General features: G+C 36.6%; 3 protein-coding genes and 1 pseudogene across 4 annotated transcripts; all 4 read left to right on the top strand.

The window, feature by feature from the left end:
* Positions 1-1,087: 1,087 nt before the first annotated feature.
* Positions 1,088-11,432, top strand: LOC121772473 (glucan endo-1,3-beta-glucosidase-like). Its single transcript, XM_042169592.1, has 3 exons — positions 1,088-1,217; positions 9,962-10,190; positions 10,865-11,432. Exons 1-3 carry the CDS (start codon positions 1,088-1,090, stop codon positions 11,430-11,432), a joined length of 927 nt encoding a protein of 308 aa, XP_042025526.1.
* A 662-nt stretch (positions 11,433-12,094) lies between these two features.
* Positions 12,095-13,701, top strand: LOC121786585. Its single transcript, XM_042185224.1, has 2 exons — positions 12,095-12,303; positions 13,282-13,701. The coding sequence occupies exons 1-2, from the start codon at positions 12,156-12,158 to the stop codon at positions 13,563-13,565; spliced, it is 432 nt and encodes a 143-aa protein (XP_042041158.1). The 5' UTR covers positions 12,095-12,155; the 3' UTR covers positions 13,566-13,701.
* Positions 13,702-15,879: 2,178 nt separating this feature from the next.
* LOC121786575 lies at positions 15,880-18,754 on the top strand (annotated as a pseudogene).
* Positions 18,755-19,793: 1,039 nt separating this feature from the next.
* LOC121760477 (vacuolar protein sorting-associated protein 9A-like) lies at positions 19,794-24,047 on the top strand. 2 transcript variants are annotated; one of them, XM_042156138.1, is made up of 5 exons: positions 19,794-19,974; positions 20,668-20,815; positions 21,385-21,555; positions 22,382-22,561; positions 22,971-24,047. In XM_042156138.1, exons 1-5 carry the CDS (start codon positions 19,865-19,867, stop codon positions 23,793-23,795), a joined length of 1,434 nt encoding a protein of 477 aa, XP_042012072.1. In that variant the 5' UTR covers positions 19,794-19,864; the 3' UTR covers positions 23,796-24,047. The 2 variants fall into 2 exon arrangements, with proteins under 2 accessions (XP_042012072.1, XP_042012076.1); XM_042156142.1 differs by lacking the exon at positions 19,794-19,974 and having other exon boundaries at positions 20,675-20,810.
* Positions 24,048-24,332: the final 285 nt, after the last annotated feature.

Below are 24,332 nucleotides of genomic sequence, written 5' to 3'. Positions count from 1 at the left end.
AAATTTATCTAATAATAATCCTGTAAATTTTATTATATTATTTAATTTAATTTAATTTAAGTTATTGACATTGTGTTATAGTGTTAGTGTGTAATTTAGACAAAATATATAGGTGTGATTGAAAAGTATAAAAAGTTAGTGAGTGGAGAATAATTTTTTAGGTTTAAGTTTAGTGTAAATGAAAATTAATATTTAGTGTGACATTTACACTAAAATGAGTTTGAGTTTAGTGTAATGGTTGGAGCTTCTCTAAGCAACAAGGAGTCAATAAAAAGTTATCTGAAATCCATCAATGGATCAATTATGAAACAATGAACTTTTGAAACGATGTGGAAATAGATGACCTTATAAATATATTTTGCCGTCAAAACACAACAACCAACGTACTAATAATAATGAAGGTAAAATGACAGGTACCATAACAACAATTTACTGCGGAATTCTGAAATTAGTCACTTTTTTGGAAATACTAGTGGTAATATTTATTTACTGAAAAATTACTCCTTTATTAAACGCGCACCTGCTAAACTGTTTTAGTCGAGAAGCATTCCACACAGATTATTGCTGAAGAGGTACATCATCACTTCCAATGAGGAAATGTTGAAGATTGAAGCCGGAATATTTCCTGTCAAAATTTGGAAAATAAGTTTAGCCAAATGCTTAAATTAATGCGAAATTTGATTTATACATAAATTAATTATTACCTAGGAGATCGTTTGCATGCATAGATAAAAGTGTAAGCATGCTCAAATTCCCAATTTCAGTTGGTATGTTGCCATTGAACTGATTCTTCGACAATCTCAGCTCCTTCATTTCTCTGCACTTGTTTATATATACTCTTTGGGATATTCCCATAAATTTGATTATTTGTGAGGAGTAATGTGTTGAGTTTGGGAGTATTAGTACATATATCGACAGCTTATTATTGCTCAGATGAATCCCCACCAACACTGACATGTTTGTGAGAATCTCTTCACTCAGGTTGTTGGAAGCCGCATTTATTTCCTGTCCAAACTGCAGTTGGTAAGACGTCAGTCAAACTGTTGGAGCTGATATCCTAGTACTGGAGGAACGTTAGATTTCCGAGATGTGGAGTGAGGTTTCCCTCGAGTCCGAAGCTGGTGAGGTTGAGGGATGTGACCCTGCGGTGTTTGCTACCGCACGAGACGCCGGCCCAATCGCAGATGGAGGTGTTGGGGAGCCATTTGTTGCTCAAGGCACCATTTGTGATGGACTTTTTGAAAGCCACTAGAGCATCTTGATCAGTGGTGTAATTAATCTGCAGAGCTGAGGCTGAAGAAGATGGTTAAAATAATGAAAAGCAAATTGGTCTCCATGTTAGTATGTAATTTTGATATCAATGAGGATGGTGAATTAGAAACAAGAAGTGGAGATATATAGTCCCTTAAAAATAAAGACCATGGAGTAGAGACACTGAAAAAAATTTGTAGAAACAGTATTAGTGAATAGTGAGCCTCGTATTATTAATGAATGGTGAATATTTCGGAAGATTAATTTTGTGAGACAAATTAAAATATTGTTAATTTTGTGAGACGAATTGAAATGACAACATGTGACTATTTTGTAGTACGAAGAAGGTATATATGTATTATATTAAAAATAGCTATATGGATGTTGATTGTTGACAAATGATGAAGCTTAAAAGTGAAATGGGAATGAATATCAAATTTGTGAGCATCATGTACTAGACTTTTGTGCATCAATATTTAAATTTCGTTATCAATTCATTTAATATTTGGGCTTAATTTGAGTTTGGAGAAACTCTAAAAATGATCAAAGTTAGTGTTCTGTCACCTAGAAAGAAACAGAATGAATGGATTTACAACCAGCTAGCGCATTCGAAATTTGTCAATATTATACTATTAAATTGAAATTCTTTCATCATTAAAAAATGTTTCCCAGCTAATCACTTTTTATGAGAAATATGCCATTTTACGACGTTATAATATTTATATAATATTGTTAGCTTAAACTGAGGCAGCATTTTGCTTATTAATACTCCATCCGTCCCACAATAATTATCACTCTTATTGTGGATTTAAGAAATGTAAAGAAAAGTTGATTGGAAAAGTTAGTGGAATGTGAGACCCATTTTTTTATAATGGTTTTATAATAAAATGTGAGTGAAGTAAGTTAGTGAAATGTGAGACCCGCTTACCATTTATGATAAAAATGAAGTGTGGCAATTATTGTAAGATGGACCGAAATGAAAAAGAGTGACAATTATTGTGGGACGGAGTGAGTAACTTTTAGTAATTACTAGTAGTACTTATTATTTATACATGCAAAATTCCAAATTTGGGTTCTTTTTCTTCTTCTTTTTAGAAGAGGTTAACTGTCAATATAGTAATAAAAGTTACCCAATTTTATAAATTTGGAAGGTTTTCTTTTTTTCTTTTTCATCATTTGATTTTAAATTAATAGAGGCGACAATATGTGTGTGCGCATTCCTAGATAGAGTGGTAGTGTCTGGTGTCAAAAGTTTGAAATTCGAATCTACCATAACATGACTTTTAAATTTATTTTCATTTATCAATCGATAAAAAAGGAGACTACATATGTATGAGTGTGTTTGCCTAGTAGTGTAACTAAAGTTTGAAGCCCAAGGTTTCGGATACGAATACACTGTGATGCAACCTTTAAACTTTTATTTATTAAATAATAAAAAATAGAGGGGACCATATTAAAAATCAATAGAAGAAACTTTATTATTTAAGGGTAAATTGCTAGAAAAATTTTAGTCAAATTCTAACTTGTAGAAATTGGACAGATTTGTGGAGTAATTTTTTTGCCAATTATCTCGTTCTTGTGAATGCGGTGCTGTCCTCTTGGACCAGCAAGGTCGGCCTCCAATTTCCCATCGGAGGTGTGCAGACGGGGGCGGTCTGCGCCACCAATTTCCAGCAGCAGCGGGCAGATTTGCCTGAATTTAGACCGGATCTGAGTTCCAGCCTATAAAATATAATGAATATATAGAAAATAAGAATTCAAAGCAATGTAAAGATTTACAAAAACAAAAAAATGTGATAAGTCTCATTCTAAATGATTAATTTACCACTCCCTAATAAATGAAACATTTTAAATTCATCAAACGATTTTATACAATTTTAATTTATGATTTAAGTCGGGTAAAAATAATAAAGATAATGACAAAAAGAAAATGTGTGATTAATGATCAAAGAGTATGCGTTATTTAGAATAAGCGTAGTTGGCAGTGTGAAGCTGTGATAACCTTGAGGTCACGGGTTCAAACTCCACCACCCACTGGGAGACTTTCGACATTAATTCGCAAGCCCGGTCGAGCAGGATTAATCCGATTCCGCCGAAGGTGGGTTCGAAACACCCGTGGTCAAACAAAAAAATGTGTGAAAAAAAAGATCTAAAGTTAGTACTACTATATAAATTTAAATTAATTACAATGGCATTTATATGGCATTTATGTAAGTTTCTGGAATACTCTCCTATGTATAGATATTTAAAACATAAATGGAATAATAGAATACGGTGTTATTTCCAAGAAGCAAAAGTTAGTGAATTAAACGCAGCAGTTATAGTGTAATTTTCCTCTTTTTCATTACTTCCTTTTTTCCTTTTTTTAATCTACATTTAATTTTTTTTTTTGGACTTTTGTAGTGTACTGTTTTAGTAATTAATAATAGACATTTGTGTAAGTAACAATTTTCTTACTAATCATTTTTAAAAGATTGATGATTAATAGTGTTCTTTCATATTTTTATTTCTTTATCCATATTTTTAAACACTTTTTTATTCTATTAAATACTAAATTGTGTAGTAGAATTTTTGTATATGTTTATCTTTGGTAATTATTCTTATGAGTATTTTTTATGATTAACGATTTCATATACAAAATCGATGTGCCCAAGCTTTGAAGCTTTTAAAAATCAATTATAAAAAATGATTAATAATTACTTTTAAATATTCAAGAATTCTTACGTAATCTTTTGTTATTTTATGACATTATTAATAAGATGTAACTACTAATCATTAATGACAAAAAAAATTATATAAGAATTAAACATAACATAAAAAAATCTGGATAGAATAATAATATAATTAACTAATAATTATATCCTATATTACATAAAACTTCTTCATAAACAACATTGTAATAGAATCAAATTTAACATCAACCTCTTCATTATCTTCATTGTAGACTAAAATCTCGTAACTTTTGAAAATACAACATACTACTATAATTGACCTTTGACATAAATAATCTATAATGAAATTTTACAGTGTACTTTGAGATTATCAACTAATAAAATGAATAGAATAATAAAACTAAACGGAGTTCATAAATCAATAATTCTTTGATAAAATAGATTAAAGTACTTCCAAATAATGAAAAATCAACCACATTTCAAATACATAATTATTAAAAAATTCACGAAACTAATTAAAAAATAAATATTTATAATAAATAATGACAATTTATAAATAATGTTCAAAACATTCATTCATCAAAATAGAATAATACAGTAATATCATAAACCAATAAATTATTACTCCTAAATTATAATTTTATAATATAAATAATAAAATCCAACACTCAAATTAAACTCTATTCAACTGAAAAGAATATCAAATCTACAAAATTATAAACTAAAATCTTAATTACAGAATCCATACCATAAGCTCAAACAATAGCCTAAATAGCATACATAAACCAATATTCCTCAAACCCTAAATTAATATGGTGTTTAGCGGGTTCCTTCTTCCTCCCACCAGCTGTCATGCCTGCTCAGCCGGCGATTCCCTCATTTCATCCCTCTAATCGGCGGAACGGCTGAACACCAGCTTCCCGCCGCCGCCGGACACCTCCTTTTGACCGCCGACCCACCAAACATCAGTCTCCCCGCCGCCGCAAGGCACAATACCGCAGTCGTGCCTCTCGGCCTCCAAATGAACCAAATTCATCTATCTCTCGCTCGCTGTCTCTCTCTCCCTCGTCGCCCCGCCTTCCTCACCCCTCGCGTTGCACAGCCGCGTCGCCGGCGAGCGGCGATGACTCTTCTCACTATCTCTTTCCTCTCTTCTTCCTCTTTCATCTCTCTCTTTTCTTACGCCACAGCCGCTGCTGCCATCCGCTTCCACGTCGGCGATGATACAATCATTGGATGAATCTGGAGATGGGCGAAGCGGCGGCCGGAAATGCCATAATAGGGAGATGGAGGTGGTGGGTCTGCACAGATGCAATCGTCGCCGTCGGACTTCTCTCTTCTTCCTTCCTATTCTTTTTCTTCTTCTCACCCCTCTCATTGATAGTAAGCACAAGTAATAGTGTTTTATTATTTGTAATTTCCTTGAGAAGCTTTCTGTACATTGGACCATTATTTGTCAAATCAATTTTGCAGTTTCGAGAAGAGTATCACAATTTTGTAAGAGCATCAACAATAGAGTGGAATTCCCAACGGAATTCCCGCGGAATTCCCAAAAACACCTCCTACCACGTCATACGAAATTCCCACTACACAGTAGCGGAATTCCCTGCGGAATTCCCGACGAAATTCCCACATTAAAAAAATTCACAAATTCACAAATTAGACAATTTCCGGAATTAAACAATTTACGGAATTAAAATTTCGACGCGAATACGGAGAAAATGCAACCACTTTATTTTTAAAAAAAACATACTTCATTAAAAAAATACATAATTACTAAAAAAAGTACATTATTATAAAATAAAAATCGGCAGCTCACTCCTCGGATTCCTCGTCGCCAGTCCTCTCGCTGTCGGCGCCGCCGCCCCCTCGCCGTCATCATCCGACATCCCGTCGAACCCCAAATCACGACGCAAACTGTCGAGGAGGGGCTTAAGCTTTCGCTTGTAATGGGGGTCGGTCGCTTGGCGCCATTCAACCATCGCACGTAACAAGGTTTCATGTGCGGCGATGCGGGCGAATGAGGGGTTCTCGGGTATCGTTTTGGGGGGTGCTGCCGATTGAGCCTCGGCGGATCCGCTGGTGCTTCCCCTCGACATCTGCGCCGCGGACTTTTGCCCAACCGAGCAATGGCGGCTGGCCGACGATGTGGGTATGGGGAACTCTGCCTCGGCGGGGGGAGTTCCGCTGAACCAGCACTGCTACTGTACTCTCCGGAGGCGTTGATCTTCGTCCGCTTCGGCCAGCCAAATTCAACACTAGCAGTGAACTTGGGCGAAGACTGCACCACAAGAAACACCGGCCAATACTTGAATTCCCCGAAGCCCTTCTCAGCGTCGGGGAACTGCTGATGAGCCAGCTGCTTCACATCCTCGGCACACGTGCCGCTGGTTGCCGATCGGAGGTTATTTGTGTAAATGCCGGCAAATCGGCTGAGCTGCCTCTTCAACCGTTCCCACTGTTTCCGGCATTGCTCCCCGTTGTGCGGCTTCCCCCCTTGCGGTTTGAACTGGAGGTAGCTTTGGCTAATGCGCCACCACATCCGGTCGATGTGCTGGTTCGTCCCGACGTATGGATCCTCCACTACACTGATCCACGCCTTCGCCAGCGCGACGCACGCGCCCATGCTCCAGACGGTCCTCTTGTTCCCGCTGGATCCCTCCCCCACCTCGCCTCCGTACATTGGGACGCCCCGTCCCCTGCCCCTCATTCGCCCGGTCCTCCTTGCCCTCCCCGTCGTCGGTGGTGCGCTGGCGGGAGTATCCCTGACCGGAGAAAGCCCCAACTCCTCAAACGAGAATGTGTCGACGCCAGCGAACTGAGTCTCGAGAGGAGAGCTCGGCGGGTTGTCCGTCGACAGTAAATCCATAAAGGGCCGATAGACGTTGTCCACCGGCGATTGGGGGACCCCCTGCCTACTCCCCCCGCAGCGACAGGCGACCCATGCATCTGGGGCATCATCCCCCGCCTCGCCCGGGCATCTGAGGCATCATCCCATACCACTACGAGTACATGTTGTAGTACCCGGGCATCATTCTCGGTGGCATTTGAGACTGGGCATCATCCCCGGCATTTGAGGCATCGCAGCGGATATCGGCGTACTCCCGCCGATGGGAAATTGGGGCGCCGGTGACTCGCTCGAGGCGGGGGAATCGCTGTCGTGGTGCTCCATTGTTGATTCGAAAGAAAGGTATTTTTAGAGAGAGGGAGAGAAACTTGTTAATACAAGTGGTGCAAATGAAATGAAGTTCAACGTGATGTATATATAGGAAGTAGGAACCGAAAAAAAAATATTTAATGAAAAAAAGCGGAATTCCGCGGGCGTCAACGCAATGGCGGACGTCCGCACGGAATTCCGTATCTGTGCCTGGGACGCGCAATGGCGGACGTCTGCCACAGAATTCCCGCATGCCGGTGGGAATTCCGCGTGGACGTCCGCCATTGCTGATGCTCTAAAAGAAAAAAAAATTACAGTCAGCTCACATTTTCCATCCAAAAAAGGGTATCAAGGTCTTTTCACATGCTACTTTTTATTAGAATAGAGGTTTGATGGGCTCGAGTAGGGTACAAAGTACTATTCAGCATTTCCCACTTAGTTTGTCCTATGGTGGGCCGGGCCGACGCATGTGCTATAACTCAAGCCCACATCACAAATAAGGTGATAAGGGAAAAAATACAAAGTGTAGACCTATCATACTTCCTCTCTCCAACAAAAATATACACTATTAACTTTTTAGTTCGTCCCACATGAATATGCACTTTCTAATTTTGGAAAGTCTTTTTTTCTCAATGGGGTGAGACTCATTCTCCACTAACAATTATTTATTTATTTTTTCTCTCTATCTCTTTCTTACTTTACTAATTTTACATTAAAACTCGTGCCGAACCCAAAGTGCATATTCTTTGAGGACGAATAGAGTATTTTTATTCCTTTTTACTACTCCATAGTAATGGAAGCGTTTCTTTTCGGCACGGAGATTAAGAAAATTGTGTTAGGTGAGTTAAGTAAATGGAGAATAAAGTGGAAAATGAAAAAGTTAGAGAGATGAAGAGAGAATAAAGTAAGAGAGAGTAAAGTATGTGTGGGGAAATGTGTTGACTTTTACTAAAAAAGAAAATGAGTCTATTGCTATGGAACGTACCAAAATGACAAAATGACTTTATTATTATGGAACAGATTATTTGCTTACTGTCAAAAAAGCAATAGTACAACTTTTACCATCAATCACAATAGATATATATCTATACAAATATTGTAGTATCAATTTACTCACGGATGGTATCGAATCGATGTGACCAAATTAGATTAACTTATTTTCGCATGTAAGACCAATAACTATATACTCCATATAACATCAGTACTAGGTACTAACCCACTATAGTTACGGATTTATCTTTGTTTTTAAAAGAAAATAATGCACACGTGCCACAAAAATGACAAATTGATGGATAAAACACAGAAACTAGTCGTTTAAATTCAAAAGTAATAATTAAAAGGGTCATTGGTGCCTAATATTACGATATTTTCTAAATTTTGATTTTTTCCCATCAATTTTAAACTTAATAAATGAAATCACGAACATTGACCGATGTGTCAATTTTCCACCAGGGAGTTAACGTGGCAAAATTTTTGCGTTGGTGTCTTGTCAGAGGTAGTCGGGAAATTGACGCGGACTATGAAGAACTATGTTGAACAGAAAAGAGAATACAAAGAGTGAGGTGAATATTGACAAGTTGACATGTGCTTTTTTAACAAATATTAAGTGATATTACATATCATCAATTAAATGTCAACTCAGTCTTCCATGTTATTTTTAAAGCTAGAATCTAGCATCGGTGACAAATTAACACCTTGGTCAAAGTTCATTAGTATATTATTTGTTAAGTTTGAAGTTGCTAGACAAAAGTTAAAATTTTCTAAAGTTGCGTGATATTGCACGCCAACAACCCTAATTAAAATTGCATAAAAACAACGAAATGTACTATTTATAAGTGGTTTAGAAACTCCAATAGAATTAAAAGGAAATAAAATGAAATTATGATTATTATAAAATAACGATTTTCGCAACTTAAACTTGCTAACGTCAAGTCATTTGGGGTTTACGGCGTCGTCTTCTGGAACGACTTTATATTCCTCTTCTTGAAAAAGATTCGACCTCAAGCCTGATTTGTCTACCTCATCAGGAAGAGCCCTAGTGCCCTACCATCAAATTCCAGAATCTCAATGCTCACGCTGATATTCCACATGGTTCAACCATATAGTATCGTTCCTACGCTCTTCCTCACAAGAAACAGGGTTTGCGTCGTCAACATCATCATGACTGGATAAATTTGAATCCAAATTTGCATCTGTTGAGGTCTCCAAACGAGCAAGGCGGCTGTGGTGGAGTACCCAAACCTGTTGTCTAAGATCGTCGCTCTTGACGTCACATAGATCTCATTATCGTGCAACATCTTTGTTTAAGAATCCTTTCCATGTCCCATACAATGACCGCCACCATGACCCCCGCCACGTCCACGTTCAACCGTTGATAATCAAGATGGGTTGTGATACCCATTCATGCAAACATACCGCAAATATATTAATAATGATCCAAATTGACTTCGAAGTATATTAATAATGATTTAAATTGACTAAAAACTATGAAAGTCACTATTTATGAATGATTATTAAATTTTTGAAACTCAAAATGAAATAAAAAAAAATTTTAAAATCCAAAAAACAATAAATAACAATTTCACTACATCAAATAAGTTGGCAAAAAAATTATAAATTCACACTAATTAAGTTCCATTATATATGTGATCACCATACGTCTATAAAACTTAGGCTAATAGTAGTAGTAGTAGTTTGTAGCTAACTGATTTTCCTTCCTTCTCCATGGCTACTTCACTAAAAGACTTCATCTCTGCAATTCTCATGGTGGGGCTGCTCTCTCTTCACTCCACAGCTTCATTTATTTGCTTCATCCATACACATACTATATCTCATATCTCTACTACACATGAAGTGATTGATTTCTAACGTTATTTTGCAGTTGCTGAGGTAGGTGTCTGCTACGGACGGCTAGGATCCAATCTGCCTTGTCCAGAAGATGTGGTAGCTCTATACAAGCAGAACGGCATCAAAAAAATGCAAATCTACCACCCAGACTCCGCCACTCTGCAATCTCTAGGAGGCTCCAGCATCGAGCTCATGGTCGGAATCCCAGATGCCTATCTCCCCGACCTAGCCCAATGCCAGTGCGACGATTGGGTCCAGGTGATGTGGAACAACTAGGTAGTTTAGTTTAATTCCTTTTCCAAGTAGATTACTTTAGCTCATTTTCACATTACTCTCTACATCCACAGTTTAAAGTCTTATTTTAACTTTGTACTATATAATTTTAAAAAGTGAAGAAAATGAATGGAATGTTATTCTCACTATTATATGAAGTATTAATTAGTTTTACGGTAATAAATTGTGACTATAATAATTTAGTGGCATATCATATGGTCTCCTTACCAAAAATGTAAAAAGTAACTAAGACTTTTAATTGTGTATATCCTTGAATAGCAAAATAACTATTACTATTTCCTAAATGACGCCCCTATTAAATGTCTTATTTTAGTTGACCACTTTTGATAAAGAGACCTAACATTTTACTAACGCATTAGTCATTTCATAAGCATTTTATTATAAAACTAATATTTTATATAAATTAGTTTTCACATTCCATTTAATTTTTCCACTCACATGCACTTTCCTTTATAAGTATAGTATTCTTAAATTATATATGCCGAATCAAAGTAGGACAAATAATGGGAGACGAAGAATGTAGTGTAATAAAATTCAACTGGGAGACAGACATTCCAAAATGACTAGTGTAACATAAAATGACAAAGTAAGGGAATACAGTACTATTATGTTTAAGCTTCAATAAATTTTCTTTGTCCTGAAGAGGGTTTATCGTAACGTGTCACTGGGCCAATATAGCGAGCTATCCGGACGTGAAGTTCGGATACATCGTGGTCGGAAACGAAGTGGAGCCTTCATCAGAGTACGGACCTCTGATCCTCCCGGCTATGCAGCACATCCACAACGCTCTCTGTGAGGCCGGCCTTGAAAAGCAGATCACCGTCTCAACCTCCATCAAACTAACTCTTCTCGGAAATTCGTCGCCGCCGAGCCATGGGGAGTTTCTGCAGAATGTGACGTGGTACATAAAGCCCATCGTGGAATTTCTGAGGGACACAAATGCCCCTCTGCTTGCCAACGTCTATCCCTACTTCTCCTACATGAATGACATGGTAAACATCAAACTCTGCTTCGCGCTTCTCCAGCCCGGCTGCGGCCTCGACCTCGGCGGCGTCTACTACGACAACCTCTTCTATGCCACAGTCGACGCCGTGTATGCAGCCATGGAGAAAATCCTTGCCACGTCGTCGTCACCAATATCAGCGGAGTTGCAATCCACGTCGACGCCGGGCGTGACGGGTGTCGGAGACTGGGCATTCATCGTCGGATAGGAAACTAGAACGTGTCGGGGGAGATGGAGATCTGAGCACTGTTGAGAATGCAAGGATTTACAATACTAATTTGATGCGAGCAGTGAAGAAAGGGACGCCGAAAAAGCCCGGCGTTCCTATAGAGACGTATATATTATTTGCTATGTTCGACGAGGACGAGAAGCCTGGCCCCGAATATGAGATGAGAGGCATTTTGGGATCTTTCGGCCCGATACCAGGCCCAAATACCCGCTTTGCTTTGACTAGTTAAATATATGCTCATCTTTGTGGAGTAAAAATTTACTAGTTTGGCCACATTGTCATGTCCAGCCAATTACAATTTACAATTACTCTCTATCTATGTGGGTGCGTTTCAACAATTAGTTTAGTTGTTGTCTCTAAGTTGTAATATTGTCCCCGTTGGTAATAGTATTGTTTATGTTTTTATAGTAGTACGAGTATTTCTTATGACTTGAGTAAAATGATTTTCAAGCTATAACATTAACGTTGGGCCGATGGTTATCGTTCATTTCAACTCAAGTAGCTAGGCCCATTTAACCCTAAAAACAATAACTTGGGTCTGGTTTGATAAATTTTCATTACCCAAATCCAATCATTCGTATACTAAATTAGGCGTGCTTAATTTATTTGACTGGATCATTTTTTGCTATATATAGGCAGCGAAATCAGATAGATTACTGTTGTTTTTGTCGGCAACGGGCTCTTGCCCCTGAAATTTCCCAAATGGAGTCCAAGCTTTTGACTGTGGTGGTTTTAATGGCGATTTTGATGGCAGAAGGAGTGACTTCATGGACCGGTGAAATCCACGGCAGGGTGGTGTGCGACGTGTGCGCCGACTCCTCCATCGGCCCCGAAGATCACGTTTTAGCAGGCAAGACCCACCACCCGCCCTTTCTCATTGGGTATTGACTTGTAATGCGTTTTAGCTGGAAATCTCATTTATTTTTCTTGTTTTGATCTTGTGAATTTGTCACCGAGCTAGTGTTGTTAGTTGATTTTATAAGAAAATTTAGGGGTTATGTTCAATTATAAATCTTGTAACTGTGATTCTCTATGATCTAGTTTTGGTGTGAGATAAAATTATATGGTTAGTTTTTTTAATGTAAACTCGTTTGGCTGTGTAGAGAATGGTTTGTTGATGGTTCGGATGCATAGTTGTTGAAATTGAAATCCCTTTGTTAGTGACTGTTTTGAGGACTAATCTAGTAATTGGGGGTGAATCATGTACTATATTAGTAGTTCATGACTTAATGATTGATTCAGCTATCTTACCCCCTTCCAATGTGATTCTTTGAGAATATTGATGGAACTGCTTTTGTTCAGATTGGATGCATAGACTGAACCTGCAATGTTGGATTGTCCTGATAACTTCACGAATCTCATTTTGTCCGCCCTTCTTGCTTATATCCTTATGCTCACTCCTCTACTTCAATTAGTCAAACCAAACACCACTGCTAGTTTCTCACCATGCTCCTCAGTATCAAGCTCGTGCCCCTGTGTCACCACCAAAGCATGGATCAGCTCATCAACAGACCTAAGCGAGTAGACTCTCCTCTTAGCTTCAATCCAGCACCTTCTGCAGCCAACACTTCTTCACACCATCCCACATCTTCTGTCAAAGGATTTTAACTGTATGAAAGATCCTAGATGAACTTGGTCTATAAGAACAGAGAGTTTTTATTTTGTCTTTGCTGATATGCACGATTTATTTCAATTAGCACGCATGTTTTCATTTTGTTTCAATTGCTTACCCCAAGTTCAATCTGCAACCTGGTATAGCTGGATAATAAAATGCATTGCTTCTTTTTACTTAGTTCATGATATCCTTGGTTTTCCGATTCTTGCGCAGGTGCTGAGGTGGCAGTGCTCTGCGTAACAAAGTCAGGGGAAGTCCTAAACTACCAGGCTTTCACGGATTCAAATGGGATATACACAGTAGCTGAGACGATGCCAGAGAGTGCGCGTTGGGATGCCTGTCTAGCGAGGCCGATCAGCAGCTTCCACAACCACTGCACGCATCTGGGAGATGGAAGTACGGGTGTCAAGTTCAGCTACGAACACCCCTCTGGCTATTCTCATGCTGTGAGACCTTTCGTTTATCGCCCTGTCAAAGCTCCTGTGTACTGCATTTAGGAATGGGGCATTATGCAAGAAAGATGAGGTGGAGTTGTATATGTATGGGAATATAATTAATATAGATATATGTAACCACATGCCAAGTATGTTTGAATTTTGATCACTGTTTTACTGAGAGCTGCCAATTTTCTGAGTTCTGCTTCTATGGATCAATAATACTAGCATTTATCTTGCTACAAGAAATTAACACAAAAAAACTTTGTATAGTTTAGCAAATATGTGACAAGATTTTGAACTTCAAAATGGCTGAGACACAAACCTAAGGGCAGGGTACAGAAAGAAAGGATAAACCCAACTAATAAAATGTTCAGACAAAAAATTGTATATTTAGATTCAATTTAAACTAACAATATGCTCCATTTATAAATGTAATATGTTAAAAAAATTAACGAAACATTAGCTATTAAACTAGAAACTTTATCAACCAAGTGAAAGAAGGATATGGGATCTCTACTTATTTTGTGGAAAAGCAAAATAACGGCATAAAATGATAAATCCCATTAAATAAATGAAATGATTGAATAATTTGAAGGCATGACTTGTTCATTATTAGGTCTAATTTTATTTTATTTTATTTTTTGGATTTCGTAATTAATTTAAAGTTACATGGAGAAAAACAATTTTATGAATTTTGATGCCATATTCTCGTCAAAACTCAAGTAATATTTTTTTCCATATAAATTGAATTGGGCCGATTTAATTAGCTTTAGTTAGACCTTTACTCCTAAAAAATGAGGAGTATCATGGAGTTACTGATATAGTGAGGCTTTTATTTTTGGAGTCCAATATTTGTACCAATAAATCCAGCTAAATTTAGAAATAGAATAGAAGCCCAACATCTCATATATAGGAGTGTAATGTTTGGAATCTCTATAAAGGTGTCACAAATAATTATTAATCAAGTACTCTATAATAGGTACAAATAATTTATAGTTGGGTGAATACAAGAAACGGCTTTAAGGTTGTAAAGTTTATAAAATTTCAAATAACATGTAATGACTGCCCTAATTTGTCACTATTTCATTATCCGAGTAGATACCAACAAATTTAATAAATGTTAGAGCAATTGTTGTCTTGTTTTATTGGAGAACCTTTTTAAATTCTTCAATTACAAAAACTGATCTATAATTTGTGCATCTTATTACAGAAAGATTACATCACTTATCTTCGAACAAAATTTATGAGGTGCAATTAAATGCAGTATTTTGCTGATTGTGTTACAATGGTTTATTTCAATATAAATATATAGAGTACGTATTATTTAGAAAAAATCTGTATTTGTTGGAATTTTTATAGTACCCTATTCAATTTTATGTATGTAGACCATGTAGCAAAAACCCTTTTCTATAAAAACTTGAACATAATAAAAGCTTCCAATAGCAATGTCAAATTATACTCCTCTAAATTTCCATAACAAAGCTTCTACCTTCAAGCCTCCAAATTTGTTATTATTGAGTTTTAAGCACATCAATATAATTTGAGTCGATTAGTCAGATATATTTATTTTTATTTTTCCAGAAATGGTAGTAATTTTTAAAATTTGATAATCCCTCAAGTTTCACTTTATCAAAAATGTTTTGTTTGACGCAAATATGTAGTAATTTGTTGATATTTTTTTTTCTTTTAATATCCCATGTATTTTGATTTCACTAATTAAATACCTAACTCATTTAATTGAACGAATACATTGATTTAACCTCTTCAAATCTGCAATTAATAACATTCATATAATCTTACTCACAGAAAGTAGTTGTACAGAACTACTTAGATAAATCCCATCAGTTCCCCAACAGTGCAAGGTTTGAAATCAAAATATTGTTATAAAATACTACATATCTTAACTATCTTTTCAAATGTTGTTATATCACTTTTATTCGTTTTGTTTTGTAGTTTTTTGTCTGTAGATTAGTAATTGTGCCGTTCGATTGTCATGATTAATTATTATGAGATAATTTATTTAAGATTAAATTATAAGATTATTTTATTAAAAATAATGAATATAACTAATTACACATAATTATTCATTTAAGATTAAATTGTGAAATTCACTTTCATGAATCAAACAAGTTTTTACAATATACTCCATAGTTTTGTAAATCAAACAGTTCATTAATATATAGGTATAAACAATTGTAATTACATTTACAACATAGCTCCTGATTTTATTTTAAATAAATAAATAAATGGAAAAAGGCTCGTTTTGTGCCAAATTCAAAATTCTTAAAACATGATAATTAAATTTTAAATTTATTAATTTAAAATAAAAAATTCGCTGACACTGACACAGTGCACTCCAAGATTCCATCGACATTCTCCATTTTCGAGCTCCATCACCGCCCTCTCTCCTTCTCTCTTTCCCTCACACACACAATATAGTAACATATATACACATACATGATTCAGCAAAAATATGTCTCACCCCATTTTCTCAGACTCGCAAACGCAGTAAACAAAAACACAGAATTGCAGAGCCATGACGAAAAGCAAAACCAGTGTAAAGATTCCCTCCCATCTTCTCCATTTCCTTCTTCCTCCTCGGAATCAGCTTCACAAACAAGTATGTTCATTTATTGCAAATATTCCAGCTTTCTTGAATTCTCGACTTTGTTGGATTCTAACCCCACTGCAAAAATCAATCTAGATTCTGGGTTCCGCTGGATTCCAACAACCAGTTAATAACTCAGAAAAGAAGAGACCAAGAGCTGCAGATCGTGTCCGAGGACTGCAATACTAGAAAAAAGGTCCAATCTTTACCAATTGACGCTTAAAATTCTCAATTTTTAGCATCTGATTCTTGTTTCAATAGAAAGGAGGATATCAGGGCATGAATGTCATGAATGAGGTGTACAAAACCCATGAAGCAGTTTTGTGAGTCTCAAAATTCCTTCAAATCTATTCCATTTTTTCATTTTTTTTGTATATTGTGCTTCATGAAATGCTATGCTGTGAGAATTGAGATTAATTGAGTTATGAAATATAATTGGGGATTCAATTTAGGTCATTGGACAAGTCGATTTCAATGCTACAGATGGAATTGTCTGAATCAAGGAGAGGTGAGGTGAGGGGAGCTACCGAATGGAGGAAGAAGGCCTTTGTGGTGATTGGTATAAACACAGCCTTTAGTAGTCGAAAGAGGTGTGATTCTGTCAGAGAGACTTGGATGCCTCAAGGTTTATTGCAGTTTTTTAGTAGACTTTTGCTCTTTGTATTTATGTGGTTGATCATTTGTGTGGTATGGGTTGATCAGGCGAGAAGCATCGCAAATTGGAGCAAGAGAAGGAGATCGTTGTGAGGTTCATGATCGGACATAGGTAGAGTTCGCGTTTTGACTTTGTTTTGTTTGTTTGCATGATAATTTCTGCGCAATGTATGTAGTAGCAGAAGCATTAGGCCTCCCTTTCACAATCCTACATTGATTTCTTGAGATGTCAATGGTTTGTAATATATGACGCTAGATAACTGGCATTGTGAAAGATCTTAAGTTTTGAAAATGTATAGATTATTAAGTTTCATTTAGAAGGAAAGGTGAGGCACTCTCTGCCAGAGATCATTGACAGTCAACACTAATTGCTAAATGAACTTCAACTTTCTGCATTGATGCATTGCAGTAAGGATTTAGTCGTCTTCTGTTCCGTTTCCATTTATAATACTTTGATTTTGATGGCCTTACTGTGCTTCTGTACATTTTGGCTAATGCAGTTTTGAGGCCTTTTCATATTATTGAAGCGTAACATATCATACCTTGTTATATTTATCGATCTTTAAACTTATAATACAGGCATTTTGGTTGATGTAGTGCCACATCGAACAGTATATTGGATAGAGCCCTCGACTCTGAAGAATCTCAACACAAGGACTTTCTCCGGCTGGTAGAAGTTTAGCAACCCTTGTGTTTTTTGGTAGAAAATTTGTCAGAGATATATAATGCAACGATGTTAATCTTTCAGGATCGTGTTGAAGGGTATCACGAGCTCTCAGCCAAAACAAAGACATTCTTCGCCTCTGCTGTTGCAAAGTGGGATGCTGATTTTTATGTCAAGGTTGATGACGACGTCCATGTTAATTTAGGTATGAATAATTCGTGTGTTTTGCCTTTTTAGAGATATAATCGCGATGGAAAGGAATTCATCAATGGTGTTGCACCTCAGGTACGTTAGCTGCGACTCTTGCTCACCACCTCTCAAAACCAAGAGCTTACATCGGGTGCATGAAGTCGGGACCAGTTCTAGCCCAAAAGTAATGTCAAGTACCACGAGCCGGAGTACTGGAAATTCGGAGAGGAAGGGAATAAATATTTCCGGCATGCAACGGGGCAGATCTATGCTATTTCAAAGGATTTAGCCACCTACATTTCCATCAACCAGTAAGATTTCTAGCTCTTGGTTAAGACATGATAATTGCACACCATTTCCCCTTCAATATTATTGTTAATAAACAAAAACTTGAGCAAATTTATTTATGGAATGATGAATGTTTCTTGACAAATGAATGATGTGTATTAGTTGGTCCAAAACCCTTCTCTTTGGTGTATGCAAATGCATCAATCATGGCTTAATTTTTGTGATTTAAATACTTAGGCCCATTTTGCACAAGTACGCGAACGAAGATGTGTCCCTCGGTGCTTGGTTCACCGGTCTTGAAGTCGAGCACATTGACGAGCGCAGCATGTGCTGTGGTACTCCGCCAGGTACCGCTTTCCGTATTAGCCCATTACTGAAATGGACTTGTGCAACCAAACTTGAAAGTTGAAATGCTTAATCCATTTCATTGCGAGCAGATTGCGAGTGGAAGGCGCAGGCAGGGAATGTGTGCGCTGCCTCGTTCGACTGGAGCTGCAGCGGGATCTGCAAATCAGTCGAGAAGTTGAAAGCGGTACACGAGCAATGTGGAGAGGGAGAGGAGGCTCTCTGGAATGCTCTGTTTTAAGCTACAGCCTACAATTATACAGTAACACAGCTGCTGATTAACATAAAAGCACATGAAACTATGAAAGCAGCATTGAGATTGACCAGAGATTATTAATGTTTATTAGGTTGAAATCATTTGGCTGCTGTTAATATGATTAAGAAAAGAGAAATGTAACAAGGCTTGTGTTTTTTTTTCTCTCTTTCTTTTTTACATTTTGTAGGTTTGTTTTTATATTTATTTTTTTGATAAAAGTAATTTATAGAATGTAGTTTTGGTAATTGATTGTTATTAGGGCTGGCAAAATATACCGTAATACCGAAATACCGCATTTATCGTACCGAAAAAATACCGAAAATATCTAATTTGCTATACCGCAAGTTGCGGTACGGTATGATACCGTACCGATAGATTTCGGTACGGTAAAGGTATAGATTTTCCTATACCGCGGTATACCGCAATATACCGCATTTACACTATTTGCCAAAAATTTGATATATATGTTGTATTTAAAATTTATATAAAAAATAGTTAATATGCTAAAATTCCTAACCCTACTTTCATATTTTAGTTCAACCGCCCCCAACCTCAAACACACATATGCAAAGATGCAAATCAAGTCCACTGTATAGATTTGATTATGGTGTAGTTTTAATCTTTTGGATATTATTTAAATAAGTGAAATTTTATTTTAAATATTTGGCTATAATAGAATTTTTTGGGTATGAAACACAAGTATTACGGTATGTCATACCTTATTTTGGTATATCGTACTCGGTATGTCATACCTTATTTCGGTATAATGTAAAAGTACGGTATACCGCAATACGGTATGGTATACCGCATAAAGGGTATGGTAACGGTATCGAAAATAATCATACCGAATTTTGCGGTATACCGCAATGAGGTATACCGAAAAATTCGGTAAGGTATAGGTATGATATTTTCTCATACCGCAATTTACGATACGGTATGCGGTATGACATTTTGAGTGCGGTATACCGTACCGTGCCACCCCTAATTGTTATGAATTATGGATGATGATTTGATGGTACAAAAGCTAACCATGTTTGATTGAATTGGATATATAAGATTATGATAATCATGAATCGGATTAGCAGTCTAATTTTAGTTTAAGAGACCACATTCAGACCTAATTGGCAAATTGTAAAAAAAAATATTGCAAGAATTACTTAATACATATTCAAAACAAAAAATGGAGTGGGGCCCGAGCTTGACCCATTATCCGGCCCGAAAATAAATCCGTTTGAACAAAATAGCAAATAAAATGAGAGCAGGCCCGGCCCACAATTCCAGGTGATTAGTTTTCATTATTGATTCGTTGATACCCAACTACGTTTAATCGCAGCCGTCGATCCATTCGATCGGCGATGGAGAATTCCGACGTGTTCGGCTCATCGACGGCACCACTTACGTGGCACGATTTCCTCGAGCGTATGCGCCATCCCTCCGCCGCCGAATTTGTCAAAGCCATCAAAAGGTGTTGTCACGCACACACTGATTGATTGTTGAATTTGAGGAACTTCGAATTTAGGGGAATGGCATTCTTTCGTGTTAATTATTGTTAGCTGGATCTTTAGCTTGTGCATATTCGGTGATTGAACACAATTATTGATGAGTGTGTTCTGTTTCAGTAATTTTGTTTTTAATTTAGTGCAAGTTAGTTGAGTTCTTATATTGCAAGTTGGATTTTCTATCTGTTTCAGTTTTAATTTTCAGTCAGATTGAGTTATTGATAGTTTGCAGCTTAATGGAAACTGTAACTGATTTTTAATCTCAGCTTGGATTTTATTGCCTTATCATTTTTGTATTTGGATTTTGTTGTGCTTCAGTTTGCTGCCTCATATTTATTGCTCTAAAAATGTTTATTCTGTATATTGCCTTTGTTTTTTGCACTTTTCAGTTCTTTATGTGTAATCAACATCTTATGTTTACTTTAAGCTGATACTGATTTGTATTATATTTATCTGAGGCTTTGCTGTTTAGATGTGTGATTTAGTTGCTAGTTTATCTCCATAGAAAATGCAATAGCTGAATTCGTAATTGTCCTTTCTCTTCGAAATTATTTAACTGTTGGGTATATAAACAAGCATAAATAAAAGAAGCTAGAAGACGTCTATTAAATTATCTCGAGGATCTAATTCTTTAATTATTTTCCTGTCACTGACTGCAGTTTTATAGTCTCGTTTTTGAACAACGCCCCGGATGAGGAGAGAGACAGTGTAGCTGTGCAGGATTTCCTTGGCAATATGGAAGTAGCCTTCAGGGCTCACTCCCTTTGGGCTGGATCTTCAGAGGAGGAGTTGGAGAGTGCAGGTAAAGTGAGTATCGTTTGTGACAATAATACTCAATTCATATTTAGTATTAGGTTGCTTGTCACATGGATTTTCTATGATTGTGTTGATTGTTTCAAGATTTGTTTGTTGTTTGATTTTGTGAGGCCGGGGCAAGTTAGGGTTGTAACATATTCTGCAGTTAGCTCTGTTCCTTAACCTTACATACATGAGTTAGTTTCCATATTGAAGTAATCACATGTACAAGTTAGTATTGGAGTATTGTTTCTGGACTGGTGGAAAATATTTTTTGTTTACCTTTTTTCTTCTGTCATCATATCACCTAAATTTTATGTTGTTTCTCACATTATTTATTTGTAACAAAAAAATGAGAAATTTCAGTGAACTGCTTTAGACATAAAGTTTTTAAAAATCTTTTTAATTTTTGTGTTACCATTCTTTCTTCATCAGCTTTTTGTTCATATGCATGTGTAATTTTGTCAGAAAGCTGGTCTAAATAGAATTGACTTGCTTGTTTCTACCTCTTCTAAACTTTTCAGATGTTATCACTCGACAGAACAAGATCTTAATCTTCGTAAATTGTTTTTTGATTGCAGGGGCTGGAGAAGTATGTTATGACAAAGCTATTCACTCGTGTGTTTGCTTCAATTCCTGAAGATGTAAAAGCAGATGAGCAGCTTCATGAGAAGATGGCTTTGGTTCAACAATTTATTCGGCCAGAACATCTGGATATCAAGCCAACATATCAGAATGAAACTTCTTGGCTGGTGAGTGAATCGACAAATACTTTTTCTCTTTTTTGTGTATTATTTGTGTGTGGGTATTTTTGCACACTTTTTAAGTGCATTTTTTGTATAGCAACCATAAATTGAGTTTACTTGCATTACTTAGTTATCTAATAAAAAATTCTAGTGTGCTCTTGGGGATTGACTGTTGAATGTCCGAGAAATTAGCTGAAACAGAATGGAGGAGAATAACTTGGCGTCGATGAACTAGTGATTACTGAATCTGTATACCTACCATGACACTATTAGTGATTACTGGGATGATATATGTAGAAAACTTTTATTTTTTTTAGGGGCATTGCATTTTATCTCTCAGCAAAAATCTGCAATATGGGTTTTTTTGGCTTGACAATTGAAACCAGAATGTAGAACATGGTGATCTGAACTGTTAGACTTTCTTTTATATCTAACTTCTCTACCAGATTTGGTTTATTTTGTTTTTCCCTTCATTGATATCATGTCATAATTAATTTACCTTAATTGATTATTAGTCAATCAATTGGAATAAATGATTCTTCATGTTGATCCATTTACACCTTATGAACAGATTGCTGAACGATCAAAGTCGTTGAGAGGTTGCAAGAGATTGAACCCTTGTCTGCTTCTGTCGACAAAATGATCGTGCAATAGTTATGAAAAATACTTTGTGGGGAAATTAAAGTCTCATGTGATAGAAAAAGAGTTTTATGCATCTCCTTGCTTTTAACTTGAGATGTTGTGATGTACCACAGTTTAACTAGAATGACAAACTTTACTCATTTATATTCTTACGAAAAGTCTGAATCCAGTTATTATACTATTCTGACAGCTTGCCCAGAAAGAGCTGCAAAAGATTAACATGTACAAGGCGCCGAGGGACAAGCTTGTTTGCATTCTCAATTGCTGCAAAGTTATCAGCAACCTCTTGGTCAATGCCTCCCTTGCATCTAAAGGAGATCATCCAGGAGCCGATGAGTTTCTCCCAGTTCTCATTTATGTCACCATAAAGGTAATATTTGTTTCTATACCCTTCCATTTTTCATTCTTAAGATTGCTGTGTGGTTGATGGTGATTGCTAAAAATCAATCAACTTCTTCAATCCGTGTGACATATGAAAATGTAATGTGAAAACTACTCACATCATGCCATTACTGTTAAAACATTTTATTAAGGCACGGGAAATCCTCATTTTATGTAGCTACTTGGATTCTCAGACACTATTCTGTTTTATTTTAACTTTAGATGCTGAACTTTATATTTCTGATAGAGTGAATTTTAGGGTTGCTTCGCTTGCACATTTTAACAAGACAATGGACTGAACTCATGCTTTAAAGATATATTAATGGTGTTTTTCAGTAGATGCATAATTTGCATATGAACTGTCTTCCTATCCATTGAGTAATGACTTTCTTGCTCAGGCAAACCCACCTCAGTTGCACTCCAACTTATCATACATACAACGGTTCAGACGACAAACGCGCTTGGTAGCAGAATCAGCTTACTTCTTCACAAACATGCTTTCTGTGGAGTCTTTTATCATGAACATGGATGCTAAATCTCTTTCAATGGACGAATCTGAATTCGAAAACAACATGGAATCAGCAAAACAGCTGCTGTTTGGCCTCTCTGAGAACTCAGATGCACACAGTCAAGCAGATCAGAATTTTGAACCTCTTCAGAGGGAAGAATCCATGGAGCCAAAACCAGTTTTGAGTTCTAGGCGACATCAAGGTCCTGCTAATACTATACGGGATCATGTCGAGTCATCCAAAACCAAATCAAGGATCGATGAGCAAGATGGAAGTGATACATCATCGTTGCTGAATAAGATCCCATCAATCTCAGACCTCGAAAATAGAGGAGCTGCCATGTTGTTGAAGGAAGACGAGGTAAGCCGTGTCTTTCAAGATTTCCCTTTCTTGTATTCCCAGGCTGGTGATTTGACAGTTGGTGATGTCGAAGATCTGCTAGGCAACTATAAGCAACTAGTGTTCAAGTATGTTAGCCTTGCTAAAGGATTAGGTGTAACCAACCCATCTCCTAGTCCTTCATTACCAAATTCTCAACACCATAACTTAGAGCAGCCTGAAGCTGCAAAGGAACCAGAAAACATATCAGACCATGCAACTGATAATACCAAAAATGACCCTCCTAGTGTAGCCAGTGAGTCGCCCAAATCGTTGGATGTTGGGCTGGAAAATACCGAGCCGAAGATGCTGGAAGAAACAGCTCCTACACCTTAAGCTGAGGAAGGAAATGAAAATCAGAATCCTCAATGATGACAATTATGCAGGTCTGATCAATTATGTATTCTGCAGTTGGTTCCAACTTTTATTCAAAGGAGCTACTCTTCTTCCAGTTCTTTTTTTACTAATATTTTTACGTAAATTAAGATATGCTATAGCTGTGATTATTTGTACAATTTGTTTAGAACTTGCTTGTACTTACAGGAATATGGACCATTGTTATAAAAGAAACACAGCCTATGGTGAGTATGCCTCTATTTAACTGTGCTTTTGAAAATTAAAAACAAAATGGATAGTTTTCTCATCTTATTTTCAAGCTTCATGGATAATCTTATTTCATTTGCTGAGGTTTAAAATGAGAAAAAGAAAATTAGAGTAATATTTTTCCCTGTCACTGTTCTTATTAATAATTAATAATCTGCTTCATGTTTGTTTGTCTTGATGTTGATTGGATAATTGTTAGATAATGATAAATAAATGGAAAAAGAAAACATTTTCCCTGTTTATTAGTCTAAGAGAGTAAGAAAGAACAAT

This window comes from Salvia splendens, chromosome 2 (assembly GCF_004379255.2).
Source record: "Salvia splendens isolate huo1 chromosome 2, SspV2, whole genome shotgun sequence".
NCBI classification, from domain to species: Eukaryota; Viridiplantae; Streptophyta; class Magnoliopsida; order Lamiales; family Lamiaceae; genus Salvia; species Salvia splendens.
Note: the sequence above shows the minus strand (reverse complement) of the source record. Positions and strands in the feature narration are given on the sequence as shown.